Source organism: Sebastes fasciatus, chromosome 19 (genome assembly GCF_043250625.1).
Source record: "Sebastes fasciatus isolate fSebFas1 chromosome 19, fSebFas1.pri, whole genome shotgun sequence".
Taxonomy (NCBI): Eukaryota; Metazoa; Chordata; class Actinopteri; order Perciformes; family Sebastidae; genus Sebastes; species Sebastes fasciatus.
This window is the reverse complement of record NC_133813.1, coordinates 4001968-4017130: the sequence shown is the minus strand read 5'-3', so window position 1 is coordinate 4017130 and position 15163 is coordinate 4001968. Positions and strand designations below refer to the sequence as shown.

Below are 15163 nucleotides of genomic sequence, written 5' to 3'. Positions count from 1 at the left end.
TGATCAGTTTATAAAATAAGATGCATTTCAGTAGATTAAACTATTCATCACTAATTTACCAAATACATCATTAAAATGCTGCTCAAGTTTATGCATTAATAATATAAATCTAATGATATAACTCCCTGAAACTGTCCACTCTGCTGCCTAATTAGTGTTTTTATTTTGATAGTTTAGGTACATTTATTTTGCAGATAATACCTCCATACTTTTACTTAAGAAACTTAAGAAAATGCAGGACTTGTAACTGAGTATTATACATTGTTTACTGCTATTTTTCCTTCAGCATAGGATCTCAAAAGGATCTGAAAGTAACAACGCAGCTCCATATGCAATATTGCAAAGTAACCACTCAATTACTGTATTTAAGTCAGATTTTGAAGTATACCTTGGTATTTCCATTTTATGCTATTAATACTTCTAGTCCACTACCTTTCACATTGAGACATTATTGTGCTTTTTACTCCACTACATTTATCTGACACCTATCAGATTTAGATTTTACATACACAAACATGTGACCAGATTATAGAATAAGATGCATTTCAGTAGATTTAACTAATTAAAATGCTGCTCCCGTTTATGCATTAATATAAATCTAATTATATAATAACTCCCCACTCTGCTGCCTAATGAGAGCTTTTATTTTGATAGTTTAGGTACATTTATTGTGCAGATAATTCTTCCATACTTTTACTTAAGAAAATGCAGTATGTATTATTTGTTTACTGCTACTTTTCCTTCAGTATAGGATCTGAATACTTGCTACCCAGCAGCCACTACATGTTGAGAGCAGCCAGCAGCCTGCACGGGTCCTCTGGTCACATAAACCCAGATGTAGCGCCCCGTCGCCGCATCTCATGCCTCAATTAGCGCCGCTGCCCTCTGCACGGACTCGATTAGGCCGTGATTTATCCGAAAGAAATATAATTATACCTCCAAATAAAATAATCAGCATTGAAGAGCGATTTCCTTAACGAGATGGAGCGGGGTAGATGTCACGGAGTAGCAGCGCCTCATTAGGGCGGTAATGAGACTTTGGGGTGATCCCGATAATTATCGAAATCTGTAAAATAAGGATCAAGTCAAATGTAACCTTAATTTGTCTGGCAATTGAGTTCATTTATTAGTATGACTATTTAGGAAGGACTCTCTCAGCCTTAATACAAGGTGTCGTTATTTTAGGCCATTTGGATAATAGATGTAACGGCTGCAGGGACGTCACACTGCCTGTTTTATCATTCATGGCCATAACCAACATTTGTCTTTTGACTGACAGGGTTTCCCCAAAGTGCTCCTCTTTATTCTAGGTATCCTTTCCACTGCTCTTAACAGGATAATACAATTTAATCCATCAGTTCAGTGCCGAAACCATCACTTTATTAATCGATTAGTAGACTCAAAGAAAATTACAATCCCAACCATTTTCATGCCAAACATTCAACTGGTTTTAGTTCCTCAAATATGATCATTTGCTGCTCCTCAGCTGTTTTACATCACCGTTAGTTGAATATATATTTGTGTTTTGCACAAGCTGAGGAAACTTTTCTTTCTGACATTTCACAAAATCGAAAAAATGAAAATAATCGTTACTTGCAGCTTTGGTTAGTATTCTAGGATGCATCATCATCTAAAGTTTGGAGCAAAGATACGTAGAAAAGGAATGCAAAATCAATCTGAAATGTATTAATCTGTCACTTCATACTCACTACAGTTATCTGCAAGTTTTTAACCGTTTACAGTAGTCACCAGTGTAAAGCCTTCCCACTTCAAAACAACCCAGCAGTGGACCCACACCATTAAACGTGATGGTTATTATTGCAGAACAGACAAACGTGTGTGTATTTAATCAGCGTATTCTCATACAACGGTTCGTATAACATCTTACGAAATTATTTTTTTTTGTTTTCCTACAAATGTCCAGTAGCACGTGTCAATATCCGCTCATTACATGCATACAGTCTTTTCAAAATAAACTTCTCTCATCACAGGAAACTTGGTTAGGTTTAGGCAACAAAATTACTTTTTTAGGTTTAGGAAAAGATCATGGTTTGGCTTAACATAACACCGGAAGTGGCGTAACTTAAGTATGAAAGTCTGGTGTTTTTAGACTCACCCATGCATCCCGACCTCCTCCCTACACGGGATTCACCGCTAATATTTCTAAGGGCTGTCCCGAATACCATTATTTGGGCTTCAAATTTCTTCGGTGTGATATATTCTAAGGTATTCGATGCTTCGCGGAGCAGCGATTCAGTGCCGCTACCTCACACACACGTACCTCTACACACAACAAACCGTGATAGTCTGAGAATAACTAATACAAATTAATGATGAATATGAATAATGTTGTGGGATTATTCCTTATTTCATGAGCTATTTGGGGATTATTATTACATACTCATATAAAATAGTGATTTGGAGGTCGAATATCGTGGACATGGTCGAAGTTTCGAAGCATTTAGGTCAGCCCTACATTTGTTCTAGTTGACGATTACGTGGATTACATACAGATTGATATCGTGGGATATACACGAATTACAGTGCATCATTTTTCGTAGGTATAGCTATGAACGGTGTATGAGAACAGCATGTTGTAACCATGTCTATGAAGTCCAGATTGTGTATCAGTATGACGAATAAAATGTTAAGAAGAACCCCCTCTACTCCTCTCTGCTGTAATAAAGTGAATGTTTTATCGTGTTCTTGTGGGATTTTACACACACAGGAGGAGTGTGATCAAATGTGGTGGCACGTTAACAGTAAACAGTAGAAATAATTACATCAAGAACAGAGACGCTGAATGGATTCAGTTTGCCGCCACGGTTCCAAACAGGGCCTGACGAAAGGAATGGACATTTAAAGCAAGTGAATCTCACAGTGAGAACAGAAACAGATCAGAAATCATTCTTCAAGATCCACTGAGTCCGATATTTTTCTGGCCTCTTTGTACTCCTCTGATTCGCCCAAATCCGCTTCTGTTTCCTGGAAAGACACAAGCACACACACATGCTTTTGTTTTATTGCCATTTTAGGACAACATTGCCATCTCCGACACCCAAAAATTAGGAATTACAGCTGGCTACTTAAGAAATCCACAACTTTTTGTCTATTTAAAAAATATTTGCGCAAAAGTTGTTCTATGTCACTTCGTTGTCGTCATAAAACTTAAACGCCTGAGGTCATATCAGTCATTATTATTTTAGCGGGATCTAAATTTAGCAGTTAAGGGGTGGATCAAGAGATGGCGTGACTGTATGGTGTCCATGTCCCTTAATCAAGTGTGTGCAAGTTCCTGTGGTGGTCACCGAAGTGACAGCGCTATTAATGAACTGTGATGAGCGTGTGCAATATGTGCATGTCAGTCTAAAAGGAAGAAAGAAGGGAGGATGAGTGATATGAGAAGGGGACATGTTGCTAATTCCAGGTTAGCTCCCTCTGCCTACCAGCCAGCTCTCATGTGAGTGAGTCACACCACCAGCTGCCTGACTGTTGCTCTGCATTAATTGAGATGACCCTGAGACATGCATGCTTATGTTTGCTTCTCACCATATCAACTTAAGTCCTGAAGGGATTTGGACGCACACTGCGGTTGTACGGATACACAGAAATGTGTTTAATTGGTGTGACACGTGTGACACTTGAGCATATTCACATGTTTAGTTCATGTTTAGTGATTCTAAAATCACAAAAACATATATACCCCCGTAACCCCTTGTGGTATGTGGCCAAGCAGATAGTTGCAGTTTGGGCAAAGTGGATCTTTGAGCAAAATGCTAACGTCAGCATGTCCTGTTGTGAGATGGAAAACTTTATTTACACTTGTGTTACTTACTAAAATCTGAACCAGATCTTCATGTGCTTTCATCAGACGACGGCGGCAGTCTGGGATCATCATTTTGGACTCCTGCAACACCTCAATCTGAAACCAAACGGAGACCACATCAGTGCCATCACCGACTGTATTAATTGGACCCACCACTGCTCCTGTTATCATTCGTCATTACAAAAATTCAACACATCATCGAACATGTATTTTCCAAGTATAGAAGATTCATTTAAACAGCTAGGAACAGGCATATTCACTCGCTGCATTTCGTTGTAGGCTTGTTCCTGACAGTGACATGCAGGGTGTCCCACACACACTCGGCTGTGGTTAACATCTCCAAACAAGCCGGCGGTATGAAATATGTTATTGAGTTATCGATCGGGCAGGGAGTTGGGCAGCAGGGGACCACCTCGATCTGACTGCACACCTGGATAAATGAAGAAACCCTGAGCCGAGGGCACTGTGATCAGGCGTAAAGAGGTATTACTACGCCTGGAGTGAAACTGTGTTACAGCCTGGGGAACTTTCACAGCCGCGGCTAATGTGGAATTCCCCCAGCTGGCACCCTAAAGAGCAGAGAAGAGTTGGCTAACGCTGTCAGACACACTCACTCATGACAGATGCTTCCTCACCTAGGCCCTCTGTCGAGCTGGAGAGTCAAAACACGGACGCAGTTACACACATGTACATTACACGGCTGTGCACACTAACAGGCAGTCAGATGAACTCGTACGCAGGCGGGCTGGCAGACTAACTGACACGCTGAAAGACGGCAGACAACTAGTCGAGCTGGTTGCCATCTAGATATGACAAGGTGAGTCAGACTAAGCAGAGGAGTGCTGAAACAGAGAAAAGTCATGGTGCCCTCCCAGTGCAGTGGAATGATCCCATCAGTGCTGGATAAAGATGACACTTACAGCGTATTGATTCCATTAAAATAAAAACCTCTAATCCATCCTGCCTCAGACCTCTCATCTCCAACCATAATCCATCTGGCCCCCCAATCTCCACATTTAACACCAGCCAAGCCTGCTGCTCAGCCGGAGTCGCCGCTCTATGAATGAGCAAACAAAACAAAACACACACAGAATTTTAATTTTAGCAGTAAACACAATCAGACGCGGTGCCGGCTCTGCAGATCCTCCCTGCCTGGAACGTGTAGAAGTACAAAATCAAAATCAACTGGGACTCTGCGGAGCTGTACTCATGGACCATGCTGACGTTATTTGGCACTGTCCATATATTCAGGCTTTTTGGGATGTGGGGCATTTAATGTCAAGGTTTGATTTGATGTTTTGTTTCTCTCTTTTTGGAGATATGCCTAAAAGATTTGTGCCTTTTTATAAACACAACTACAGTATCAAAACTCCACTTTCCACGGGAAAAATGACTCACCCCAGAGGGGTGAACAAGACTTAAAAGTCTACAGCAGGGGTCTCCAACAAGTAGTTCACGAGCTACCCGTTTCTGAGTGTCCCGCTAAAGGTTCAAAGAATATTGTACATAAATGCACTTTGTAAACCTGTTTAAATTTCTATCCAATCTTTCCGGCTGGTAGCAGTCTACGAACAGAGAAGGTATAGGAGTTGAAAACAACTCTTAAAGGGACTGTTTGTAACTTTTTAAGCGTATAAATGTAGCGGGTCGCCACACATGCGCGTTCGCATATGCGCGCTCGCGTGTGGCCGGAGCCTCGTCTCCGCTGCCTGCTCTCCTTCACTCAGACAGCGCGCGCGTTCTCGCTGTCTCGCTCCACCTCTAGACTTGAACGCGCGCTCACTCCACACTGCAGAAGAGTTAGTTTAGCTCTGAGAATATCTAGTGAATGTAGAGGGGACGTTTGTGCAGAAATAACTGCTGCAGCTCCTCCAGACCAACAGAGGTTTTCTGTGCCTTGTGAAGTGACGGGGCTCCTCAACGAGTAACGTTATCGTCTCGTTACCAACCGGGTGCCGGTGTCTTCGGCTGCCGGCTGCGGTCGGGAGGCGATAACGTAACTCGTAAGCCTGCGCTGAGCAGGAAAAGCCAACACTAGGACCTTCGTCTGGTCAGCTAACATTACTGCCAAGCAGCTGAAATATAGAGTGATATTGTGGTTTTAGCTGACGTCTGTCGCCTCACTGTTTTGAGCGATGCTCGTTCATGTCTATGTAGAGCGAGCAAGCGCGAGCACGACGCTGACTTTCATTGATTTCAAGGCCACAGGTGTCGCTGTTAAGCAGCATTTCTGAATCTTACAAATAGTCCTTTAAATGACACAGTCGGTTTACCAAACTGACGAAGAAGGTCAACGCAGCAACATATCCGTGTTTTAGGGATTCATTCCTGTAGCACACGCTATGCACACGCAAATGACGGCGGGCTGCACGCGTAGTGAGAGAGAGAATGGAGAGGAGGGTAGGGACACTAAATTACCAGCATGTGTCAGTAATTATCAAACTCCTCTAAAGTAACATGATATAATTACATCTGCATCAAGCAAATTACAAAATCACTAATGATTCTCCTCTCAAAACCTAATTCTTCATTATCACTGTGGACTGACCTCATTACATGAATGAGGGGACACTCGAATCATCAAGATAGGATTCACTTCCTAACTATGGGAGAGCAAAAACCTCTTCACTTACTGGCTGAGATCAAACTGAAATGGATAATGCAAAGGTTTTCAAATTAAAGACACATGAATGTTGTACGGTATCCGATTGAAGCAAAGCACACATACCTGCTTCCTGAGGACATATTCATCTCCTGCCTCTGCTGTCATGCGATCAACCTTCTCCTGCTGCTGCACTAGTTCCTTTTTGTATGAAATCACCTCTTTCACCATCCTGCGGAGGACAGGAAGAGAGGAAAAGACAGTTCATAGTTAAAAGGCAGTGACACAGTGTTGTTCCACCAAACATGAAACATAAATGCACGGCCTCCCAGACAGATAATATAGGCCGGAGCATGAAAAAGGTGGGCTGTGATGGTCACCTTTTGCAGACAGGGCCATCTATCCTCATTCTCTCTCCAACGTGTCTCTGACTGAGGGGACACGGTGAGATCATCTCCCGCAGGATGGCAAGATACACAACCTCAATAACAACCACCCAACACATCAGTCCTCCTCACTGCTGCTACACACAGTACCGGCATCCAAGTGGAGATCAGCCTTATGCTTTGAAATGCAGTTTATCATCTACAGTATATGTTAATCTAAAGATACTTAGGATAGGAATACTGTATCTGAGAGAAACACTTTTCATATATTGTTAATATGAAGCTTTATTTCTGGAACAAACCTTCACTTTTACACTAAAATATTACTTATTTCGGAATTGATCGCAGTCACTGTTGTTCAAAGCTATGTATCATACAAACTGTTGCTACTGTATTTACTTGATTTTACCATTTTTATATAAATATAGATAGTAAATGAACATCATTCTTTCACATTTGATAACAAGAAATGATGTAATGTCATAATGCACAACACAAACCAAATGGTAACGCAACATTAGCACAAGTCATTTATCCAAAATTGACATTTGTCTTAAATTATTTTTTAACTGAATTGAATTAAATTTTCGAGGGATCAACTAATCCATTATTCGACCTAACGTTTCTGCACTGATCTCTAATCTAATGTATGTATTATATCAGAATCTCATCGTTAATGAAACATTCCTCTCACAATAATGGGCATGACGAAGTACAAGATGATAATCCTGATATATTATCACACAGACAACTGTGTGCTTTGCCTATTTCACGTTAATTCAGCGTAGGGATTTCCAGTACCAGAGACGTTTTTAAATATATACTCATAGCTGCCTTGCATGCTATTTAATTTAATTATTTTTTCTCTAGTGACACGGTTCACATCAAGATCATTTCAATACTGATAACAGATTTCTCTTTATTACCCCTACTGTAAAACAAACCGTTACCAATACATTTTTACAAATAAACGTCAGAATTTCTTAATTTTCAAGGGTCGAGTAACATCGAGCTCCAACTCCAACTTATTTTCTCGATTAATCGATTAGTTGTTTGGTCTATAAAATGTCAGAAAAATGTGAAAAATGTTGATCAGTGTTTCCCAAAGCCCAAGATGACGTCCTCAAATGTCTTGTTTTGTCCACAACTCAACGATATTCAGTTTACTGTCATAGAGGAGGAAAGAAACCAGAAAATATTCACATTTAAGAAGCTGGAATCAGACTCAAAATTACTCCAATTAATTGTTTATCAAAATAGTTGGTGATTAATTTAATAGTTGACAACGAATCAACTAATCATTGCAGCTCTAAAAGTCATTTTACAAGAAAAAATATAAAATGAAAAAACTAATTTAAGCTTCTAAATTGTGAGGATTTGTTGCTTTTCTTTGTCTCATTTGATAGTAAACTAAATATATTTGTCTTTTGGACTGTTGGTCAGACAAAACAAGGCTTTTAGAAACATTACCTTGAACTTTGGAGACGTTATAACGGACCTTTCTCACCATTTATAAACTAAACCAGAGTTTGAATGTTTCATATATGTGTTTAGGGCTGCATCTAACGATTATCTTTATTGTTGATTAATCTGTTGATTATTTTCTCGATTAGTTGTTTGGTCTATAAAATGGTGCAAAATGTCGATCAGTGTTTCCCAAAGCCCAAGATGATGTCCTCAAATGTCTTGCAGCAGCCACACAAATAAAAAACCTTTTGCTGTCCTCATGCCTTCCAGCTCACACATTATCGCCGAGCTTATCTGACTCCTTTATCCACCTCTATCGCCTCCACACACATACATACACCCACACACTTCTAGTCCTTTTTAGAGATTAATTGATCATCAATTTAGTCCCTAATTTGGACCAAGTCAGGTGGTAAATGGGCCTCTTTTCCTTGATTGTTAGTGAAAATGGGCCTGAGTACATTGATAAATTTTGATTATTTATCAATTACGGGCCAAATGGAACTAAATCTATTAAACAGATTCCGACCCTGATTGGCATAATGGAGTTTGAAAATATCGCTATTGATAATGATTCCCAACTAATAGTCTTTTTCCGGCTGTGCCTGCTTGTCGGAATGACAACACAAATTTAATTTTTCATAAAATCAGCTGCGCGTGCGTAAGTGAGTGATCCTTCATTAATCAGTAACATTACTAGAGACCCTTCCCTCCGTGTTGCGATGCTCCTTGCTTAGCCAAGGAAGCCAACAGCACTCTGTCATATTTTACATCAATTACCACTCATTCTAATACGGTTCCATCAAGAAGCTTTTAAACAGGCACCATATGCAATAGCAGCTCCACTCTCGTGCTTGATGCAGAGTGAGTGATGTCACCTGTTTAGAGTCAAAGAAGGTGGCAAAGAGAGGGGAAAGATGGAGGAAGGAAGGCTGGAATAATTTGAATAAAACTGAAGGACAGTCTAATAACAAAATGTCCATTCCTCCCCTTCCAGTCCTGATGTTAATTTCTTATTTCTCCCAGACTTGGAGCGCTGTGTGAATGAGGGGTGGGGTCGCGGCTGGTTTTAAATAGACCTGCCACCTCAGGCTTAATGGAAAAGGCAGCTCTCTGGAAAATAGAAAAAAAAGGGAATTAGAGCCAGCCGACACACACATTCGGCCGCCTCCTCTAGCACTGTATTTTTGAGCCACGATGTAGTCTGTGCTGGGACCGGAATGACAAAGGCAAATTACTGTTGTCATTTTATTAAGGGCATCCGCCTCGCTAGGGCAGAAAAGGCACTGACTGGAATGTGCAAAAGCCACTGGAAATAGGCCCGGCTAAAAGAGCAGGCAGGTTTCCTCTAAACTCCAATATATGAAAAGAGAGGAGGGAGGGAGCAAGGCAAGAGGAGAGAAGAAGGAGAAAGAGACTGAGCGGGAGGGACACCAGATTATGAAGAGACAGAAAGCAATGACAATCTGTACGTTTAAACCTAACAGCTTGATTAAGGGTCCATGTCAAGATATACTTTTGGTCTAGAGGGGGTGAGATGTAATATCTGTATCAAATAGTATACTCAGAAAGGCTGGGACGATGTTCCTATCTCCTGATACTTGGATGCCGATTCGATATGTATTGCGATTTTTTTAAGTATTGCGATTTTATATTACGATTTAATGTGATTTTTGTTAACTTTTTTAACACTAGACCATGGGAACAAGTTGAATTGTACACTTCTACTTTGGGAAATATCTAAATTAATACTGTAAAAATGTTTGATTTCCAGCAACCCAAAAATCAAAGAATAAAAGACATTTCCCTCACAAATTAGTGGTATTTTCTTTTTAATTTATAAGGGACATGTAATGTTTTATACTTCTGGTGAATATAATCCAATCAATCTTATTTCCATATATGTATGTTGTATATACAGTTCCCTTTGTTAACACCATATTTTGAAAACCGGACGTAGTCACATCTGTCTACTTCCTCTAACTTCTCCAAGTCCGTCTCTAGCTTTCCCGTCAGCTCCGTTCTCTTTATCCATCCATGTTCAGCTCCATCTGGGCCGTTTGAATGCATTTAACATAAATGTCAGTATCTGGGTGCTCTACAGTTGTAGCATCGGACGATTTGACCACATAGATGAGAGTGGCGGCCGGCTTGACCGTACGTTACCGCGATACAATAACGTTTCCTGTCCGTGACAGAGTTAGCATGCAGCTTTAGCCGTGATGTCTAGCTCTGCTTTTCCTGCAATGTGTGAAACCCAAAGTGTTTCCATCCTTTACTGTTTGTGTAGTGTTTACCACGCTGGATTTAACATGCGAGGGTGCAGGTCGTATCCACGTGGAACCTCTGCCGTTTTTTACATTTGCGTTTTGGCTCGCTGCGGTTTGTTTTGGTTGACGGATACGGAACGGATATGACGTCACGTTACTCAGACTACCACAATAAAAGCGGTAACTTTCTTCTACCTCCACATAGACTCAAATGCATTTAAATATCTTTTTTTTTTAAAATCACAATACATATGTGAATTGATTTTTTCCCCATCCCTAATACTCAACCTAAAATACATCAGTACAGTGTTAAGGGACAGTACTGGTTGATGAAGTACACTATTGTACTATTGTTTTTCCTACACACATTATCCTCTATGGGAAATCCAGCCACCATCATCACCACCTCAGGGAGCCTGTTAGTAATCTGACCCTCATCAAAACACGATCGATAGCACATTACACTATCACCACTGACAGGAGGGAATTAGAGGTCTGCCTGATCGACGACAGATACTCTCAGTCCATCACACAGAGACTTCTATACTGAGCACATTACCCCACCACATCTCATAATATCTACAGTATTTTCTATTCCAGCATGGTAAATCTGGACACGTTTAGCTCAGAATGGATGCCGACTCTATTAATAGGCTGGCTTAAAGTGGATGATGAGCTTGAGAGGTCCTACATCAAAAAGCTTGTGTTTTGTCCCCGATGTCATGTGCAAAACAAAACAGATTTATTATGCGACCGATTTGGAATTTCTATTCATTATTCTTTTGTACAAGTCCATTTTTTCAGAGACAAAAAATGAAGACAGCACAATCTTAGGCTACATCCATCATCAGCTAGAAAACAATGCAAACAGTAAAGAAGCAAAATGAATGGAGTGGGACATACAATTGCTTAAAATAGTGAACTTAGGTGTTTGGTCTTAGAAGCTCTTAAACATCTTGTGGATGCACACTGATGATATATTTTGTGTTTGACTCGTGGCTTATCTGTTTTTGCTGTAGATTTCTTTTGAAAAAATAAATGTGGTTTGTGAAAGCATCAAAATTAGAAATATTTTTACTTATTACTGTTATTTAATCACTTGACTCCTGTACGTGAATCAGATGTTTCCAATCAAATGTCTATCTATCACATCTGCAGCTGAAGCAAATAGTCAATTCATGATTGACAGAAGATTAATTTGGAACTATATTGATAATCGACTAAGTCATTTTTAAACTAAAAATGACAAATTCAGATTCCAACTATTCAAATGTGAATATTTGCTGGTTTCCTAGTCCACCACTGCTTCCTGGGGGATACCTTGATCTACAATAGTAAATTTACTATCTTTGGGTTCTGACCTGTTAATTGGACAAACCAAGCAATGTGAAGACGTCTCCTTGTACTATAGGAAATTGTGATGGGGCATTTTGCGCTCTTTTTCGGCATTTTACACCAAACGATTAATCAAATAAAAATTTGCAAATTAATATAACTTAGCAGTAGCGTAGCTTACCGGCATTCAGTGTTTGCTGTATTGTTTTGCAAAAAATATAACGTCATAGGTTACCTGTCTTTGTTTGCTCTTCCTTTTGATTTTAACATCATGACATTGACAGAAACATAATATATGTGTCCAAAATAAAGTCATAGAGGGTGCATGCACATCTAAAGATATCATCAGTGTATTGAAATCAGTATCCCAATAATAAAACCATTTAACTCTATTGGTATCTTAACAGATCAAACATTGTTTTCTCATGATCACAACTTAGGCCGTTTTGCCAGCAAACTTTCCAAGCTATAAAAGTTTTCAGGGTCTAAAGTATATATAAAGTAGTTTCAATGCCTTTTATTGAGATGGCTAAAAAGCCTAGTTGAAAAAGAAATTGAGCATCACAGCAGGTGCAAAGTGCTCCTAAAGGACAAGAGAGAACATGAGAGATTTTCTACTATTAACATGCTCTTACTGCAAACTCCACATTTCCTGCTGCTGCTTTTTACAGTAAAGGCCTTCTAACACAGGGAATTATGTACTGCTTTTATTGAGAAGTACTCGCAGTAAATCTAAAGTGAAGCTCTAATACAACTAACTTCCACTTGGATAATTGCAGCAGCTTAGTTTTGTCTGTTTTAAATCAGGTCAGAATTTGGTTTTACACTACATTTGCATTTTAACCACTCTTGTCGGTGGATTAGTTTTATTATCCATTCACTTCCCAATTGTTGCTACACAAATAATAGTACAAGCGTTTATAATGGTGTATTGTGTGTCATGACCGAAACAGGATATACTGAAGATTCCAGTCAAACCAGATCTGATGAACAATGACTGTACAAGATTAAACTTTCATTGCGCTGCAATACGTTTGTGTTTCTTGCAGGTAACAAAACATGTTCCATGCTTCCTGGAGATGTTTTGAATCCTACTGTTACTTGAGTTAAGTGATGAGCTGCGTGTGGTCTCATTAGTTTATGTGAATTATACAAATGTCTTAATAATCTTGCAATATTTGTTGATACAGCACCTTAACAAAGACGTAGCGGAGAGCTTGATGAAGGTGTAATATGAGTAACAACTCTGGGTTAACTAAGCTGAGGTTATATAATGTGGCTCGAGAAAAAGTTAGATAAATACTAAATGTTTAACTTTGCAGTTATTGACCAGAAACTGAATATTAAATGCCTCAGAACAAAATGATGGGGAAATAATTGATCAATCATTTGTCTTTTGCAGTTAATACAAATCAATTAAGAATCAAACAGCACCATACTTTACAAATTATAGGATGTTCTTATGTGCTGTGCTTAGTCACAGTAAACTTGTAAGGCCTAACAATAACCATAACCATACTAGCCTACATGATGCAGTGTCATCTGACTGTGCAGCTACATTTGTGTTTCTTGCGAGTAATAAAACATGTCCCATGCTTCCTGGAGATGTTTTGAATCCTACTGTTACTCACTGAGATCACAGATTGTGCAGACTGAGAATCAATAAGTTAAAAGAAGAGGTAGTTTAGTGATGAACTGTGGTCTCATCAGTTTATGTGAATTATACATATGTCTTATTAATATTGCAATATTTGTTAATAAAGCACCTTAACAATGACTTAGCAGAGAGCTTGATCAAAATGAAGTATGAGTAATGGGATAACTAAGCTGAGGTTATATACTGATGGAAAATAAATCCTTTTTGTGGCCTGAAAAGAAGTAAGATAAATTAGAAAATGAATACTAATTGAACAGATACTGAATATTAAATGCCTCAGAACAAAATTATGTGAAAACAATTGATCAAATGATGTGTCTAAATAGGTCTTTTTATTATTATTATTATTTAATAACAATATATTTAATAACAATGTTATTTTTTATTATTTATTGTGTTATTACAAATCAATTATAAGGATCAAAATTACACGTTTTAGTGTGGGAAATAAAACAGCCCCATACTTTACAAACTATAGGATGTTCTTATGATGTGATGAGCTTAGTCACAGTAAACTTGTAGGCCTAATGTGATGACCATACTACTAAAGGTAGCAGTAGCCTAAATGATGCAGTGTCATCTGACTGTGCAGCTGTTTCCTACATCTCCACAAATATCCAGCTATAGCATATATATATGAGCTAATAGTCAGCTCAGACTGGATGGGGAAAGTCTTGTTATATGGAGATAAAAACACAGCTACACAAAGCTGTGTTAAAAACAGCAGTGTAATATTAGTCAGTTTTCATTGTGAGCTTCTCTGGAGCTACTAGCTAGCTATGGTTTATTCTTATATTAACAGCTATTTAACTATTAAATTAATATAATATCATAAAAAAACAACTTTTAATGACCTCTTTCATCAGCATACATGACATTTAGAGGAATAAAGCAGCAGAATACCTCTCAGAAGAGACAAAAACGAGGTCACATGTTGTTAGCATTATGCTAGCTAACAAGCTAACTAGCACTGCATGTCTCACTAAAACACATTATTATTAAAGTAAAACGTTATTTAAGTCGAGTAAAGTGAGTTTGTATTATCACACAGAAGCTTACCTCCTGACGATGTTAGTTTTGATCTTAATCTGTCGTATTCTTGGGTCTGCCATTGCTGATGATGTGTGGTGTTAGTCGGCTGTAACTGCGGAGGCTAACTGTTAGCTGCTAACTGTGTGCGCAGGCTGGAAGTCAGTGATGACAAGCTGCTCGCAGATAAATCGATATCAAGGAGCAGCGGATGATTATCGAGTGTGTGGATCACAAACAGCAGAGTTAGAACTCGATGGAGGACAAGAATCATATGGAGGATTGAACCACTGGTCAACTATTGACCTATAAAATAAAATGAAATGAAATAAAATAAATTAAAATAAATTAAAATTAAATTAAATTAAATTAAATTAAATTAAATAGAATAAAATAAATTAAAATTAAAATATGTCTCTGTCTATTTAATGTATAATTCAACAATGGAGGAAAACAATCATATGGAGGATTGGACCACTGGTCAACTACTGAACAATAAAATAAAATAAAATAAAATAAAATAAAATAAAATAAAAAAATGTCTACGTCTATTTAATGTAGTTCAACAATCAATGGAGGACAAGAATCATA

The 15163-nt window shown here is 38.7% G+C and overlaps 1 protein-coding gene and 1 long non-coding RNA gene across 2 annotated transcripts; both read right to left on the bottom strand.

Moving 5' to 3' along the window:
- Positions 1-1358: 1358 nt before the first annotated feature.
- Positions 1359-14757, bottom strand: tbca (tubulin cofactor a). The gene is made up of 4 exons (XM_074617184.1): positions 14603-14757; positions 6555-6660; positions 3836-3922; positions 1359-2985 (listed from the first exon to the last, which is right to left on the bottom strand). The coding sequence occupies exons 1-4, from the start codon at positions 14653-14655 to the stop codon at positions 2905-2907; spliced, it is 327 nt and encodes a 108-aa protein (XP_074473285.1). The 5' UTR covers positions 14656-14757; the 3' UTR covers positions 1359-2904.
- Positions 10128-14596, bottom strand: LOC141757026 (uncharacterized). The gene is made up of 2 exons (XR_012591573.1): positions 13395-14596; positions 10128-13130 (listed from the first exon to the last, which is right to left on the bottom strand). It is a non-coding gene; the product is annotated as an uncharacterized LOC141757026 (long non-coding RNA).
- Positions 14758-15163: the final 406 nt, after the last annotated feature.

What these genes read in the sequence shown, in the direction of transcription:
- tbca (XM_074617184.1), bottom strand. Translation starts at nt 14,655, where the DNA reads ATGGCAGACCCAAGAATACGACAGATTAAGATCAAAACTAACATCGTC. An exon ending in AAAACTAACATCGTCAGGAG is followed by an intron (nt 6,661 to 14,602) that starts GTAAGCTTCTGT and finishes TGTCCTCCGCAG; the next exon opens with GATGGTGAAAGAGGTGATTT. An exon ending in AAGATCTGGTTCAGATTTTA is followed by an intron (nt 2,986 to 3,835) that starts GTAAGTAACACA and finishes GTGTCTTTCCAG; the next exon opens with GAAACAGAAGCGGATTTGGG.